Source organism: Rousettus aegyptiacus, unplaced genomic scaffold (assembly GCF_014176215.1).
Source record: "Rousettus aegyptiacus isolate mRouAeg1 unplaced genomic scaffold, mRouAeg1.p scaffold_m13_p_9, whole genome shotgun sequence".
NCBI lineage: Eukaryota > Metazoa > Chordata > Mammalia > Chiroptera > Pteropodidae > Rousettus > Rousettus aegyptiacus.
Window position 1 is genome coordinate 67070190 of NW_023416312.1, and position 16893 is coordinate 67087082.

Sequence of the window (16893 nt, forward strand, 5' to 3'; positions counted from 1 at the left end):
TTTACTATCAGGAGCAATGACAGAATGCCAACGTATTGTATAGCTCCACAAAATGTTGGAATTTCAAGCTAAGAATTATGGAGATAAAGTAGAGGGAAGAGAGCTAACATTTATTAATATATATGTAAATTGCCTGGTAATTTAAATATCTCATCTAATTTAATGATAAATTATATATGTATATATGCATATTTACATCAAGTATTTTAATTTACAGAGTGTTTTTATATCCATTGTTTCATTTGATCCTCATGAGAATCCTGTGAGCATGGGTCAGGCAGATCTTTGTACAGAGAAGTGTGAGGCTCAAGATAGTTAAATGATTAGCCCAAGGCCACACACTAAGTGGCAATATCAAGACTAGAAGTCAGATCTTCTGAATCCTAGTCTTATGTCTTTGATTTATATTTGTCTTACATTATCTCAACAGGCTGAAGGTATAGGGAAGCAAACTTATTCCAAATATAAGAAAAATCTTTCTATAATAGCTGTTGAATGGTGGAATAGGCTGTCTTATAAAATGGTTGTAGAGGATATACTTGCCTTAGGTAGAATATTAAATGTAATGGCTTCTAAGGTCCCTCTCAACTCTAAGATCCAATAATCTAAACTTTCTAAGTCCTATTCTCGGAAATGAGGTTTCTAGTGAGTAAGCCTGCTCCTCGGCAACTCTTGTTTATTATATACCTGGTACTTAGAAAAGAGATATATTCTTAGAGAGATGCCTAAGAGTTGGAACTTTTCCCACCATCTCGGGTAAATCTATTTGGTATGAGAAACACAAATAACACACAACCAATACCTTAGGGTGTCTCTCAGATCACAAAATAATGGGGAACAGATAGAAGCCTCAAATTCATCAAATTGCCAAATATATGAGTTTTAGTTTTCCAAGAAATTTAAAATCTTATAGCACACAGTATATATCAGAAATTATAGAAAAAGACACATTTGAACACTCATCTGTCATTTTGATGTATAGTGAACCTGCATTTTTGGAATCGATGTCATTGTTCAAACACCAAAGGTATTTTAAGAGGTAGAAAGTATGGACTGATAATAATCCACACTTGTCTTCTCTGATGGGGACCATGATTCTCTTTAGAGCCAAAAAAACCAACCACTATTCCAATTCACTTAGAACATTTTTTGTTGTATATTTACAGCTCCCTATGCTCAAGAGAATGGTGCATCTGTTTGATGGAGACGCCTGGCTGCATTCTTTCCCAGATATTAATATAGGTGGCACTTTAGTAGCATAACCAATGACATGAAGAACTTGATTTGGAGGAGGACAGATGGCAATATCTTTCTTGGGCTAATTTAGGATCCTGAAATAGTCCCTTTCTCACACAAACCATCATCGGAAGCAAATTAAGAAAGTTATGTCAAATGGAAAAGGAAGAGAGAAAAAATGTAGTCTAGTGTGAAGCAAAGACAGCAAACTAGAGACTTCAGTGCTTCCCCCAGATTCAACTCTCTTCATAGAATATGAGGGTCACATCAACCTCCTTTCAATAAAATAAATGCTGAATACCAATGTGAGGGAATCTAAGGAGAAATGAGTAGGGGAAATCTCATTTACAGTCACATGCATTGAACAAGTAAGGATGCATTGTATAATAGCTAAATTAATTCATATACATAAGTATGTACAGGACCTAGGTTCTAACACATTTTTTTTTCTTAGCAAATAAGGAAGTTGAGGCTAAGTGACCATTTACTTGGTAAGTCAAAAGCAGATTGAATTTCAAAGCCTCAGATTCCTGGTCCATTGATTTGTCTGCTGAAAAGACCTTTCTTCCAAATGAGACATAAAACATTAGATAGAGATCCTGAGAAGTGGAAGAAGAGTCCCCCAACCAGAAATGATGCCAGATTTAGAGCCAAGGATTTAGGACAAATGAGAAGAGTAGTTTGAAAAAAATACCTACCTGTTTTCCATCCAGAGTATATAGTTTTTTGACAACCCCGGTCTCTAGTTTGATGGCTTCGGTGATATCAGTGAGGACTTGCTCAAAAGAGTGGGCTGTTTTCTTGTTCAGAAGCACACGCACAGCTTTCCGAGGCTTCACCCCACTACGGATGATGGTCACCAGCTTGGGGCGCACAAAGTCCTTGTTCTCTCTGGCCTGGGCACTGTTGCTGCTAGCCAGGGACTGGGGAGCTTTCATATTGGCAGATGTCTTCACATTGACAGACCAGTTTGGATTGACATTCTTGGTGTACTCTACTTTTTTAAAGAAGTTGTCTGAGGAACAAACATAGCTTTCCCCTAAGGGAAGAAATAAGTGGTGGTTAGTTTAATAGTAGATATATGAACTATTCTAGTTAAACTAATACACATTGACCTCAGAGTAGGACTTTTGAAGAAATGATGATAATCACCAACCTTAGGTATTATTCTTAACTGGGCTTTCTAACAACTTGGCTCATTAAAATTCAAGAGTAAGTAATCAGAAAAAAAAACATTCTTTATTGTAATGGCACACCTAAGCCGAAAAATCCTAAAGGCAGTTAAATATATGGTGACAGAAGGAGATTTGACTTTGAGTGGCGAACTCCCAATACAATATATAGATGAAGTATTACTGAATTGTACAACTGAAACCTATATAATCTTATTACACAATGTCACCCCAATAAATTTAATTTTAATTTAATTTTAAAAATCTTATAAAGCTAAGGAACCTAAGAACAATGAACACACCTAAGTATAACTTAACAAGTAGGATTCTCAAGTTCAACATGATTTTATTGGAATTAAAATGTTTATGCTAATTTCTAGGATATTAACATCTAGGGGCATTACTAGAGTGTTCCTAACATGTCTCTCTTAATGTTTCTGTCTTATTTTTGGACTCATAGACTTAATCCATTGGTATATTATAAACAAAGAACTTTCAGTTAATACACCTTTATTCCAAGTTAAAGTCACCCATGTAATCCTGTATATCGGGAATATGGCACATATTTGTCAAGAAACCAGATTGTCCTTTGCACAGAGTTTATGGCTAAGTAGCGAAATATTAAAATGGGAAATGTGTGTGTGTGTGTGTGTGTGTGTGGTGAATATATATGTGTTTAATTGTGTCCTCTGCTGCTCACTGCCACACCCAAGTGGAGAAACTGTGAATAACACCCTGTACACACACACAAACACACACACACACACACACACACACACACACACACACACACACACCATTCCTGTGTCTGCAAGTCTTAGTTCTTGGTTGGGACATACTCTCCCCTGTTTCTGCCACCCACCCCTCATCTTTCCATCTTCCCAAATGCTGCACTGTGTATTCAAGGCTGTCTTCACCTGAACTCACTCTTGGCTGTTACAAGAATGAGGTAGAGATGTGAGAGTATATTATACAACTTGATTTATGGATTGGAGAGATCAAGTTGAATTTTCATATATACCTTGGGCTAGAGGAAATGACTAATACAGCAGAAGAAATTCAGGGGCTAGAGACAAAAGAAGGAGATTAGACACCTGGGACTGGAAGCTGGAGAATAGAGAAAGAGAGGTAGGTTCAGCCTTGAGGAAAGAATTTGGAAAAGGTTGAATTTGTTGAGTAAAATACGTTTGTCCCAAGGTATACAGAAGTTCGGCCAGAGGATGAACTACAGAAAACCAGTATGATTTAATCAAGCTTAACTTATCAGTAATAGCTATAAATAGATAGATTAGATAGATAGATAGATAGATAGATAGCTAGATAGATAGATAGATAGATAATAAACTAACTCTATCAAGTGAAAAAAAAAGTATTAAACATAATTGTAGTCTGATGGCTCTTCTTCCTTTGGTCTTAGCAGAAGCATTTAGAGACATTCAGAAACACTGGGCTGATAATTCACTCCATTTACAAATATTGATTGTTTTGCCCTAGCACCAAATCCTTTAATTTCTCAGTGCTGAGAGAAGACTCAGTCAGAATCTCTAGGGCAACTTCGAGGATATTTGTGTGTGTGTGTGTGTGTGTGTGTGTGTGTGTGTGTGTGTGTAAGGGGTGGGTAAATGGCTTTCAACATATGCAAAGTGGCTTCCAACACAGTTCTGAGCCCTAGAAGCTTCTGGTGTTCTCTATTGCTTTGTATGTAAGCACATGCACCCTGGTGTACACACATGCATGCACACGTGCATGCATACATACAGAGGATGAGGTGGTCAAAGACCTCAGTCGAAAGAAACCCTAATTTCTCTGGCTTCCTCGTTGGTTAATCCAAATCAACCCAAGTGATTACAGTCTAAGGTTTTTAATTTGTGACTTAAAAGGATGAAGAGGGAAGCTTTCAGTTCCCCCATATATTTACAGCCAATGTCCCCCAGAACCTAGAAATGGCCTATTGCCTTAGCACTCCACCAGATTCACAGACACCTTCCAAGAGGTCACACTGCCTTTAAATCAGATGTTTTCTACAATTTGTCATATTCTTTAAAACTCCGTTAGGCAACAGGTGGTGTGGAAATGTGTGAGGCTATATATTTATGATTTCACTCATCAGTGGTCTCCTCTGGACCTTTTATTCTTTGGCTCCCATCTCTTAAACCTCTTGAGCCTCTGAACTATGAGTGTGAATAACCACCTCAGATGCAAATGAACATGATGACAGAGAGCTATAGTATCATATGGCACCCAAGAACTTTCCAGAGGACCCAGCCCTCAGCCAAATCTATGTTAAGAGCCTTCCAAAAGTATATTTCAGTCTCTCCACTATCTCCTTTTGTACCCAACCTGGAGCAATGGAAAAAGAGAGCAGCTGATGTGATGTCAGTTTGAATTGGATCCTTGGTACTTTCTAGTTGTATGCCATTGAACAATTTACTTAATCTCCCTTGGCTTCAGTTACTTGTCTGCAAAGTAAGGATGATAATAACAATCCGCAACTCATAAGGTTGTTGTGAGGCCCAAATCAGATGATGGATATAAAGTGCTGAGCCTAGAGCCTGGTACCTAGTAAGCACTTGATAAATTCTAGCTATTATTATTATTAAGGCCTTAATATGAAGAGAACAGGAAGGAAATATCGAAGAAGTAAAGAAAGAAGAAAAGTTTGCAAGGAAGGAAATGAAAAGAAGAGGCATAGAAACTAAAGGAAAGAAAAGAGATAGAAGCAAGGGTACCCATCTCAGAACTGAGCTATAATCATCATATAACATGAGCACTGCCAGGGTCTTATGCCTCAAAGATAAGATTTCCTGCCAGTTGAGAGGAGGCCTCCAGTTGCTGCAAATGCCAAATGTAGGAGCTTTATTGCTAACAACCAGCAAAGCCATTTGCTGCCACTGCCGATGAACACCGAGGGCACGAAATTTTTAAGTTTATTTTTAGAGCAGTTTTAGGTTCACAGCAAAATTAATGATAAGGTACGGAAATTTCTCATATGCTCCTTGTCCCCACACGTGCATAGCCTCCCCCCATTATCAGCAGCCTCCGACAGAGAACAAATTATTTATGGCCGTTAAAAGCAGTGACTCAGGGAGTCAGACTTGAATCCAAATACCAACCAGGTATTTACAAGTTGCGTGACCTCAGGCAAATCACTTAATCTCTGAGCCTCCACTTTTCCATCTATAAATTCAAGGTATTGCACTAGTGACATCTGAGACTCTTCCAGTCCTAAAGATTTATAAGGAGGAATTTTCTTCTTTTTTCTATCTCAAATAGGCTTTAGGAGAAAAAGCTGTTATGGTAATTAAATGTTAAAGAAATAGGTGCCCACCATCAATGCCTCTCTACTTCTACTATTAGAAAGACATCAAATGATCAAATGTGCTATTTCTCTAGATCAAAGCTTCCTTGTTTTGATTTTTGCATACATCAGCAATATCTGCTGCCAGAGCTTGGTGTTTCCTGCACATTCAGCAGCCTGGCTCTGAGAAACTGGGTGAGGTATGTTTCACCCTTACACAGCTGGGTTCCCATCCAGCTACAGCTTCCAAGGGCCATTTCCTACTTGTTGGGACCCTAGAAAGAAAGCTAGCTTCAAAGAGCCAAACAAGGTGACAATTTGTTGGAACTGACAAAGTGCTTCAGGGCGAGTAGGTAAGGAAATGAAGTCATGGAAGCACAGCTGAAAGGGCAGGAAGGGAATAAGCTGTGAGCTCAAGATGATCTAATGTCTATATCCCTTTATTTTCAGTAGGGTTCCATTTTTAAAAATATTAAACATTTATATTTTCTCAGTGAAAAAGCACTCCATCCTGAGATTTCTCCTTTTTCAAGGAGGTTCATCACTCATGAAGAAACACATTAAATGGTACTTTATTGTATTTTCATACCTATTAAAGATGCATCTCTCCCAGGTATCCTAAAATCCCCCTCTTTGGCAACATGCTCGCTTTAAGTAATCAGAGGATACATTAATGAGAAGGTGATTTCATCTCATTGGAACAAATAAGCTATGACAAAGGAACTGAATCTAGTTAGTGTCACTACACAGCTCAGATTTACTAACAATGCTGTCCCAATTGTAAATATTTTATCCCCTTGTCTGCATAATATTGCTCGAAATGAATATCCCTAAGATTAATCTGGGCATTCACATTAAAGAAAGTAGGAAAAAGATTTGGACAGAATATGAAGAGAAGGAGAAAGATTCAACAATCAAAGAATAAGCAAGGCAAAAGGAAAAGTCGCTCCTGGATTTCATCGTTGACCCACTAGAAATATAGGTAAAAGGGGCCATGTTCTATATGGCTCTGATAAGACCCTTGGTGTAACCAAAGAGGTGTGGAAAAGCTGACATCAATGACCTGACTTTAATCCAAAGTTCTCCTTTTGTTATTTTCAGCATCTAGCAGGAGTATCCAACCTCAGACAGTAAGTAGACTGGCAACTGCTTAGACAAAGCAGTTCCACAAAGCCAGAGTGATTATTAAATGATTATTTTTTTTATTTCATTTCACTATATGTTTAATAATGTGGCCATTTGAAAACATAGTATGTTCTATGCTCCATTATTCCATAAAGATGTACAAAGCAAAAAACAAAAAACAAAAACAAGAATTTCTACATTTCTAGGAACTCCCACCACTGTAGTTAGCTGAAGGGTACCATCAAGATTACCTAACCCAGTACTTCCCAAGTCTAAGTGCTCATAAGAATCGCCGGAAGAGATTTGTAGGAGATTCTGGAGCCCTAGCTCTGGGAGTTCTAATTCAAAAGATCTGGGGTGTAGCCCAGGAATTTATATTTTTCTAAAGCTCTGCAAGATTTTTAAAGGCAGCCAGGCTTGGGAAGTACTGGCCATTCCAAACCCTCACTAGCATCATCATTATTACTATTATTATTGTTACATCATTAATAATAATGGTATCTTGTAGCTGTAGGTTTACCTTGTCAATGAATTACAATATCTATTATATAATTATATTCTTAAAACCACCCTAATAAAGAAAGCAGGTATTACTGGTCTCATTTTATAGATAAGAATATTAGATTAGATACACAAAATGCAGTCTATACATACAATAGAATTTTATTCTTCAATAAAAAGGAATGAAGTGTTGCTACATGGTACAACATGGATAAACCTTGAAAACATTTTTTATAAGTGAAAAAAAGCCAGACACGAAAAACTACATAGTGTATGATTCAATTTATGTAAAATGTACAGAATAGGAAAATCTGTGGATACATATAATAGAAAATTGTTGCTTAGGCCTAGAAAGAATAAGGAAAATGGACAGTGGCAGCTAATCAGTACAGGGCTTCTTTTTAGGATGATGAAAATGGTCTAAAACTAGATTATGGTGACAGTTGCACCACTTGGTAAATTTTCTAAAAATCATCGAATTGTACACTTAAATGGGTAGATTTTATGGCATGCAAATTATACCTTAGTAAAGTTGTCTTTTAAAAAGAGTTGTTCTTAAAAGAGAGAAATCAGTCACCGTGATAAGGACAAACCTATGGTCATCTAACTAATCAGCTATAAACTAGGATGACTCAAGCAGTAAATGCTACCCTTTTTTGAGTGCTACTGTGTGCCAGGTAGAATACTAAACACTTAATATTAATTGTCTTATTTAATTCTCAAAGCAGTTATTACTACTTTACAGATGAAAAACTGAAGCTTAGGAATTCAAAATGACACATTTTCCTAAGGACACATAAGGTAGCCAGTGGCTGATCTTAGATTTGAACAAAATATGATTCCAAAGACTTCTTTTCTTTTCTCATTATACTCTTTTGCCTCCAAAACTAGAATCCAATGCCCCTGATTCTTTACCCAGGGATTTTTTCAAACATTTTCAATTTGAAGTCTCACGGGAAGCAATGTGTATGAATTTTTTAATATTTCATTCCACTTCTTCCAAAAGTGAAAAAAAGTCTAAGGACTTTCATCTTTCATTCCTAGATGCAGTTCCAAAGAACAAAATAGGAAAGAAAAAGATCCCCTTTCCTTATCTTCTTCATCCCAATGCTCTTTCCCATCTAGCTCTATGGTAATGGGAAGACTGGTCACATTTCTCAACACTATCCCAGATATACCCCAGAATTTCCTTGACTGAATAATAGTACTCAGGAATGGGGGGAAGCATTGAGGGCCACTACAGCTTGTGGTTGTAGATGACATATAAATAAATGCAACTAAACCATACTCATATGTAGTATAGGAATTCACCAGGAAACATTACTGCAACACCCTGGGGTGGTAGATGAGAGGAGTCTAATCTAGCAGGACTCAAAAAGATCAAAAGAAAAGGAAGCTACAGTCTTCAAAATTGCATTTATTACCTATATTGAACTAAGATTATCACAACACACACACAATTCCAGGGAGGAAAATCAACATCAAGAGTTTGTCCTTGAACAAAACATATCCAAAATATATTTTTTGGGGGAAAAAAATCTCTGCATGACAACTTGCTTATATCTGACACAAGAACATTCTAATCTTTACTCTGAATATAATGTCACTTGGTTGAGAAGCCTGCTGTAATGTTTATCATGGTCTTTAGAGGATTGCAGCTAGAGGAAATAAGGACATAGTGGATGATTCAGGGTGCTTTGTTTATGAAAATTATTACAAGAATACCCCTCAAATTCGACTAAGATATGTATTTTACAAAAGACATCCTATTGATTACTCTGTTGGACAGCTCCCTCTGCCTAGCTTCAAGCCCTTCGAGATTGCCATGACTCTCTATTTAAAGATATACTTTAGGATGGCCAATCTTTCAATGTTAAGGAAAAGCCTAGGATTAAACTCAGCCTAGCCATCCAGCATATAATCAAATAATCCAAGTCTCCTCAGCATTGTTTTTCAAGGTCAACTATGTAGGAAGACCTCATACTTAAACCCTGAGACCCAGATCCAATAGCCATATGGTCAGCATCACATGACCTGACTTGGGAAACAACAGCTACTTATGAGAATGTGGTCTTGTACAAGAGAAGCTCTCATGTTCCTTTGTCTAGTACCACAAGAAACCTAGAGGCAGTGAAGTGGAGGCGGGGCACTCCCACACCAAGTCATTGAATGTGCTGTTTTTCCTTCTTTGTCAGCTGTTTCATAATTTGGTTTCCCTAGACATCTATCTGTCCGCTCTAAAATCACCTTTGCTCAAAGAACAGAAGTGAGGAGGGAGCACTGGGGAGTGGGGGAAAGGTTGCAGAGGGGCATTTTCATTATCTCCATTCCTTGAGGCTGTCCTTTAAGGCATTGTGTCAAGTGAAACTGATCATGTATGTTATACCAATTTAAAAGTAAGTGTAGGGAGGCATCCTCAATGTAATTGATTTGATAAAGTAAAATATATGAACGCATCCCAAGATCTATTTTCTAAATGAACACACACACAAAAAAAGACTTCATGGCTTAGCAAGAGTTTGTAAGAGTTGGGATTTTCCTTATTTTCAAGTGGGTACACAAGTTGTCATGATTTTCAGCAATCTAGTCATAAAATTCAATTGTAAAACCAAAATGTAGAGACGATTTAAAGGGAATAGGTACAGTGAGTCAGCTCCTATTCTAATAGGAATAGTCTTTATTAAAATACCAGACATACCTACAGCTTTAGAGACACGCCCTGAAGTGGGCTTTTTAAAAGCAACAGCTGAGCAGTGACCACTTACCTAAAAGGATAATCCTTTGTGAATATATCCAGGAAGTCCTGCTTTAAGGGTGCATATTTCTATGAGTTGAAATTCACACATAGTCTCTTAGTTCAAAGGATATTTGGGTGTATTTTCTATTAGCCCACCCAAATTTCTTTCCTCATTTAACACTTTAATGATTTCGTGCTGCGCCCTAATAGTGTTACTTAGAGTTACTTATGAACAAGATCTAGAGTAAATGACAATTCAAATTTTCCTTTGTATACCCTGGTGGGTAAGCACAATGCATTATCACAACCATCTACACTTCAACCCCAGCAAAGACTTAAGCCCATGAAGGGTAGTGGCTAATCGCCCCTGTTGATGCTTATAGAATCAAAAGCCTAATCATCAACCTGGAGTTTCAACAAATCTATTTCCTAATTTCTCACAATGAAATCCAAGGAATGTAGCCATAATCAATGATGCCACCTCCCACCAAGGACCACCACCCACGCCTTTAATTACCTTCCTCCAGTTCATCCATGCTTCCAATTTTTCTGGATCCATCAATGGTGTAAATGTAACGCACTCCCTGAGGCAGGTTGATGTTGTCAGACAGAGATCGAGTCAGGTCAGCCAGCAAGGCATCAAAGCTGCGAAAACGGTCAGAGGACACAGCGTACACAATCCCCTTGAAGTAGCGGTCCCCATTGCGGTAGAAACGTACCTTCTTGGCTTTCTTCTCATTGCTCAGTGCCTGCAAGGTTCTGGTTCGGTAGAAGCTACAATGGGCACTGTGAGTGGGGCTAGGCAACCCATTCATCCGTGAGCCTCTCATGTTCCTGGATGTCTTATCTCTTTCATCAAAATGTCCAAAATCAAGTTCCATATTTTGGTGAAACCTCAAAGACCTACCTGAGTGTCAGAGAAAAGGGTGGGGGTGAAAAGAGGCAAAGAAAAAGTGGTGGGGAGAAAGAAAAAAAAAACAAGAAAGGAATTTAAATATTAGCCAGATCCAGATCTGCAATCTGCTGCTTGTAAAAAGAACTCCTTGAAAAAAGCCCGTGACCCATCTGCTGCTTGCCCCTGACCTGCAGGAATATTGATCTTAATAGAGAAGAAGGAGGGGCTAAGGGGGTGCTGGTGGTTGTGGGGGTTGGGGCGAGAGATAGAGAGGGAGGTACTTTTGGCACTGTTCCAAACAGAGGAGAGGAAAGGATTTTGAAATAGCTTAAAATCCTGGGACCTACTGACAGTGGCTCCTATCAAATTGTAACTTCAGGCTAAATACATTAAAACTGGCATCTGTTTCCTCACACATGCTCACATGACTAACAGTTGTTAATGAATCCATAGCCTGATAAAATTTGTCTTAAAGAGAACAGGACCTACCCAATGATAACATCCCCAGCTTAGGAAGCAATCTTTGCATCTCAGTAAAATGAGTACTAAGAGGAATGTTTTAATTTTATTCAAAACCCTCTTTCCTATTCTAATGCGTGCATACCCTCCCCCCAAAATAAAGTAGAATTCTCCTCTAAAGGGACAGCCTCTGGGGAATAGCCAATGTCTTTGTGCTATTCATCAAACCCTTTCCCCACAAAGCTGGTGCAGCTATCCAACATTCATAAGAAATAAGCTGGGAGAAACAAGGATTAGAAAAATCCGTTTTTTAACATATTATTAGCTCTACTTCCCTCTAGTATCTTGTGGTCACAAAATCCTTTTCTTTTCTTTTTTTTATGTGCTTTATCTCCTTCCTACCGATGCAGCCCCACCTCTAAATGGAATAATTTAATTGTTGAAAGATTCCCAAATGGATCTCTGAACAGCACATGAGATCTTTAGAAGCAAGCACACCTTTCATTGTTCTGGATTTATACCCTGACTGAAGGGGCATTTTGCCCTTACAGCAGGCAATTGACCCCCAAACTTGTCTAGTATCCAGATGTTATAGCCTAGGAAAAAGATGGTCATCTGTTCAGATTTACTTCTACTGAAGAAAAAAGAATAAGAAAAAGAAAATCAAAACATTAAATCAAATACAGCAGAAGTCTCAAACACTAGCAAAGGTAGTGACAGCTTAGGAACAGGACTATTAACATGCATCTCACAGATGTGGATAAAAGGACTCACAAACAAGCAAGGTTCAGCTGCTACACACTGCCACATAGAGATATCTGCAAGGGACCAGAAGAGCAAGAAATAAAGGAGGACTGGTGCCTAATAGGTTTGCCAGGCTCGGTCTCCCTTTTCTTCCAATGTCGCTATAACCTGTGCTGAGTTCAGCATTGTCTCTGTCAGATAACCTGCAGTGGTAAGAGACTCCATCTCCTCGAGACAAGCAGCATTTCCCCGGGCATGCCAGTAACGCTTGGCTTTGCTTTAGGAACAGGGATGGTATTATTCTAAATCAACATCACAGTGAAAACAAAGGAATATCAAACTCACTTTTCCAAAGAAAAATCTCAGGTAGAGGCTTAGGTAAAAAATAAATCCAAGGATAAGGTAGGGGGAAAAAGGAGAGAAAACGAAAGATAGAGAGAGTGCACACTTTGCCTTGTGCTTTTCCCGTTTGACATCTGTTACAATCTGCCTGAAAATCACTCAAAAGCCCCACTCACCGGTTTTCTGCTGGTTGGGTGGAGATGCTGAAAGAAAGAAAACCAATCTCTCTATGCCTTTGTTGTCTGAGCTCCAAGCAAGAAATTCCTGCCAGGGTGGATAGATGCCTTCTAGGTCCTAGTGCCTTGTCCAGCATCTCCTCTATACTCAGGTTTAGTGAATCCCCCCAACCTCCTATGATTACTTACATGCTTTTTTTCAATCCATAGGCTGCATTAACAGCTAGAAAGGTTTCATTTATAACCAACATGAAATTGCATAGTAGCAAAAAGATTGCACAGGCAAGTTCAAAATGCTCTAATGAGCAATGTCCTATAACCTCTTCTGTTAGGGAACTGGCAATTTCACTTGGCCAAAACCTGTGACTAATCTGCCTGGGGGCTACACTCAGACAAACCAGGCTCCTTAGAAATTGTAGCTCTTTCCTTCACTTTCTTGAGAGAGAACAATCAAATCTGTAAATTCTTTAAGACATTTTAGTTCATGCATCTAACAATCGGTTATTTTTAAAGTGAATACACTAGAATAGACTAAGAGGAAGTAAAAAACATATAAGACAGGAAAAGAGTTCTAGAATTTCATGGAGGATGGAGTTGAAAAAGGACCCTTAGACCTTTTTGTTTTGTGTGTTAATTTGGTTAACAGGATCTGTGGCATTTTCTTTTGAGAGTTTGAGAGTTCAAATTCAACCCAGATAATTTCTATGTGAAGTGAGTCTGATAGATAGAAGATAAATATTAAATGCTCTCTCTCTTCAAACTGCCTATTTGTTATCAATTGGCTTCTTTATATTAAATATGTTATAAATGGCTAGGAAGCATCCAAATTTAATTCATTAATCTAGCCAAACTATGATACAAAAAAAGGAGAAAGGTGAGAGATTAAAGTGGAATGAGCTATCATCTTCACAACTGAGGCTAAATACATTAAAATGTAGCAGTCTTGAACTATCATGGTTCCATTTCTACCTGGCTTCCAGGAAGCTCAGAGCTAATAGCAAGCTCAGTAATGATCTTATATCTGATTCCTAGTACAATTAACCCTCCTTTTTATATATAGCTATGAATAATTTACAATTAAGCACTTTCTGTAAATGTGTTTTACTGTAAGCTATCTCAAAGTTGGATTAAAAAAATATGATTTTCCTCCTTTGGAAGGTTTTGGTTCAGCAAAACCTAAGCAATCTATGTTAGCTGGGTGATCAGCCTCAAAGGTGCATCCTGGGCAGTCAAGTCCTCCTAATGCCTTGCTGCTGTTCTCCTGGTATCTAAATAAGTCCTTCAGGGGACTGTACGTATGTCTCCTGTTCTCTTCCTTTTTGCTGCCTTACATTGTGGTCACCTCTGGAAAAAAAAACAGAGTTATTTAGGTCAAGGACAGAGAAATATCAAGGAATGAGAGCAGAGAAATATGGAAATTCAAATCAGTGGTTTAAACTTCCTTGTCCAGCAAAGCCAATGTCTTAAAATCTTTTTCTTGAACATCATAAGTATTCTATAAATTTATAGCAATTGATTTTGCATCGGAACTCAAAATAATTTTATTTCCAGTGAGGATATAAAAATGAATGAAGAATTTGGAATAGATTTGAAAGAAAATTTCCTCCTGTATAAGCTTTGCAATACTACTGTAGAAGCTGCAAAATGTCTTTAGGAGGCAGTCTAGAATATATGACTTTGCTTTGCATACACCACAGAGCAGAGGGGCAAACATGATCAATGTTTCCCAGTGTGAGGTATGTGAATATTAATAGATGTTCTTTAAAAACAGAAAAAAAGTTTCTGCGTTTAAAAATATTTGAAAAGTGGTAGGCTACAAAAAATTTGTTTCCTTTATCATAAAACTCTCAAGGCTTTTAATATGCTTAAAAATGCAGTCTCCATAAAGGCAATTTAGTATAAAGAGCTTCCTGCTTTTTTAAAAAAAGCTCAGAACCCTCCCTCCCACCCCAGAACATTTCATAGATTCATTTTATAGATTAATTTTCTGGAGAAAAAAAAACTTATGCAAAAACTGAACTAGATCATCTCACAAACATGTTTCTTCTCAAAAAACTACAAGCTACTCACCAAGACTTTTTCCTCTCACGTCCTCAGAAGAGAAGGATCACTGACAGAAGAGAAGTCTGAGACATGAGTCTAGGGAGAAAGTACATTTTTGTTTATGGAAGTCAATGTCAAAGATCAAGGAAGCACCATGATTGAGGGTTCAATGGAGTGTAGAGATTGAAGGAAAAGTACAACTCCATTGTGTGAAACATAGCAGTAAAACCTTTTGAGTAATTACCATGTGTCCAGAACTACAGGCAAGATGCAGAGTAGGAGATGTCCATCACTGCTCCTGAGGGGCTTGAAAATTCATTTAGGAGATTTAGGAGACAAGGGTATGTATCTTGCAAAATCACGATGGACTTAGATCTTTCTTGATAGGCTGTGGTTTGGGTTAATTAAACTCAGCTTAAAAACCAGAGTCAGAAAACAGATCCTTCCATCACACACACACACACACACACACACACACACTCTCTCTCTCTCTCTCTCTCTCTCTCTCTCTCTCTCTCTCTCTCTCTCTCTCTCTTTCTCGTTTGCATTAACTATCAACATCAGAGAGTGGGATCTGGGATAGAGTAGGGTATACAAACAAAAAGTGAGGTTGAAATATATTTTTAAAAAATTGTTTATGGAGACCACTGAACTATAATGTATATGGGATTAAATCCAACAAATATGTATAAGACCTTAATTGAGAAAATCATACAATTATTGAGGAACATAACAGAAGCTGTGAATAAATGTAGAGCCAGACCATGTTCATGAATGGTAAGATGCAATATTGCACAGGTATCAATCCTCCGAAAAGTAATCTACATATATGAAGACATTCCAATTAGAAATTCCAGAGTGCTTTGTGACCAGTTCCCAGTAAAAAAAAACAAAAACAAAAACAAAACAAAATAAAACAAAAGACAAACAAAAAACCTGGGTATTGAGTCTTTAATGAGCTTCCCTGATCACAATTCATGCTCAAGAAATCAGGCACATCTTGTGCAATTCCACTGGGAGAGGAGTCTCAGAAGTTATTGACTAGATTCCCCCAGACTTCACCCTGTGTGCTATTTCTCTTTGTCAATTTTGTTTTGAATCCTTTTGCTATAATAAACCTCAGCTATGATAACTACTGAAAAAGAAAAAAAAAGGAAAACAGAAATATTTGTTAAACTCACAAATATCAGTTGTGAAATATTTGTTATTGTGAGGATTAAATTAGCAAAGATATGTAAAGTGCTTAGAACAAACTCAGGCATATGGTATTATAAGTATTAACTTTTATTATCCCCCAAATATTCACATGACAAATTCCCTAATTCTTTCAAGTCTTTGTCCTAATATCAGCTTCTTAACAAGACCGACCTAAACCACCTTATTTAAAGTTACGATCTTCCGTCCCAACCCAGCACTCCCAATTTCCCTTACCCTGTTCAATTTTTTCACAACACTTAGTATTTTCCAACATATTACATAATATACCTATTTATTATGTGTATTATATATCTTTCCAAAGTAGAATATAAGCTCCACAAGGGCAGAAATATTCTAATGGATTTGATGAAATATAATTCACAATACAAATAGTAATTTTTTTGTTTTTAATATTGTGTTCAAAGTGCTTAGAACGATGTCTAGAAAATAGTAAGTATAGGTATTTATTTAATTGGATGGAGTACGAAAATCATGGAATATTCAATTGAAGTTATTGGGACAATTAACTTTCACATAGAAAATAAATTTGATCTCCACCTCACATTATACATAAAAATAAACTCCAGATGTTTTAAGACCTGACTATAAAGAACAGAACGTTAAAATTTTTAGAATAAAATCTAGGAGATTCTCTATAAATCCTTGTGGTGAAAAAGACTTTCTTAACCAAGATGCAATGAAGCAAATATCTTATAAGAAAATATGGCTAAATTTGATTACATTAAAAATCAAAGTCTTTGAAGGCAAAAGATAAAATTAAAACATTAAAAGATAAGTAACAATGAGAAAAGATACTTGAATCTTATATAACTGACAAAGGATTAATGTTGATATTGATGAATGATACAAATATGTACAAAGTTATAGAAATAATAAAAAGGTGAAACTTCAATAGAAAACAATTGAGCAAATAATATGTCCAGGGTTTTCATAGAAGAAGAAACCCA

At 37.2% G+C, this 16893-nt stretch overlaps 1 protein-coding gene across 3 annotated transcripts in view; it reads right to left on the bottom strand.

Moving 5' to 3' along the window:
* DCX (doublecortin) overlaps positions 1–12722 on the bottom strand; it is a 151395-nt gene extending 138673 nt beyond the window's left edge. The window contains exons 1-3 of one of the 3 annotated variants that reach the window (XM_036227154.1): positions 12686–12722; positions 10587–10976; positions 1935–2275 (exon numbers count right to left, since the gene is read on the bottom strand). In XM_036227154.1, the coding sequence (XP_036083047.1) occupies positions 1935–2275; positions 10587–10950 (705 nt within the window). In that variant the 5' untranslated portion in view covers positions 10951–10976; positions 12686–12722. Of the gene's footprint in view, positions 1–1934; positions 2276–10586; positions 10977–12512; positions 12540–12685 lie in introns of those variants that run through there. The other 2 variants (XM_016129416.2, XM_016129435.2) reach the window with 2 other exon arrangements.
* Positions 12723–16893: the final 4171 nt, after the last annotated feature.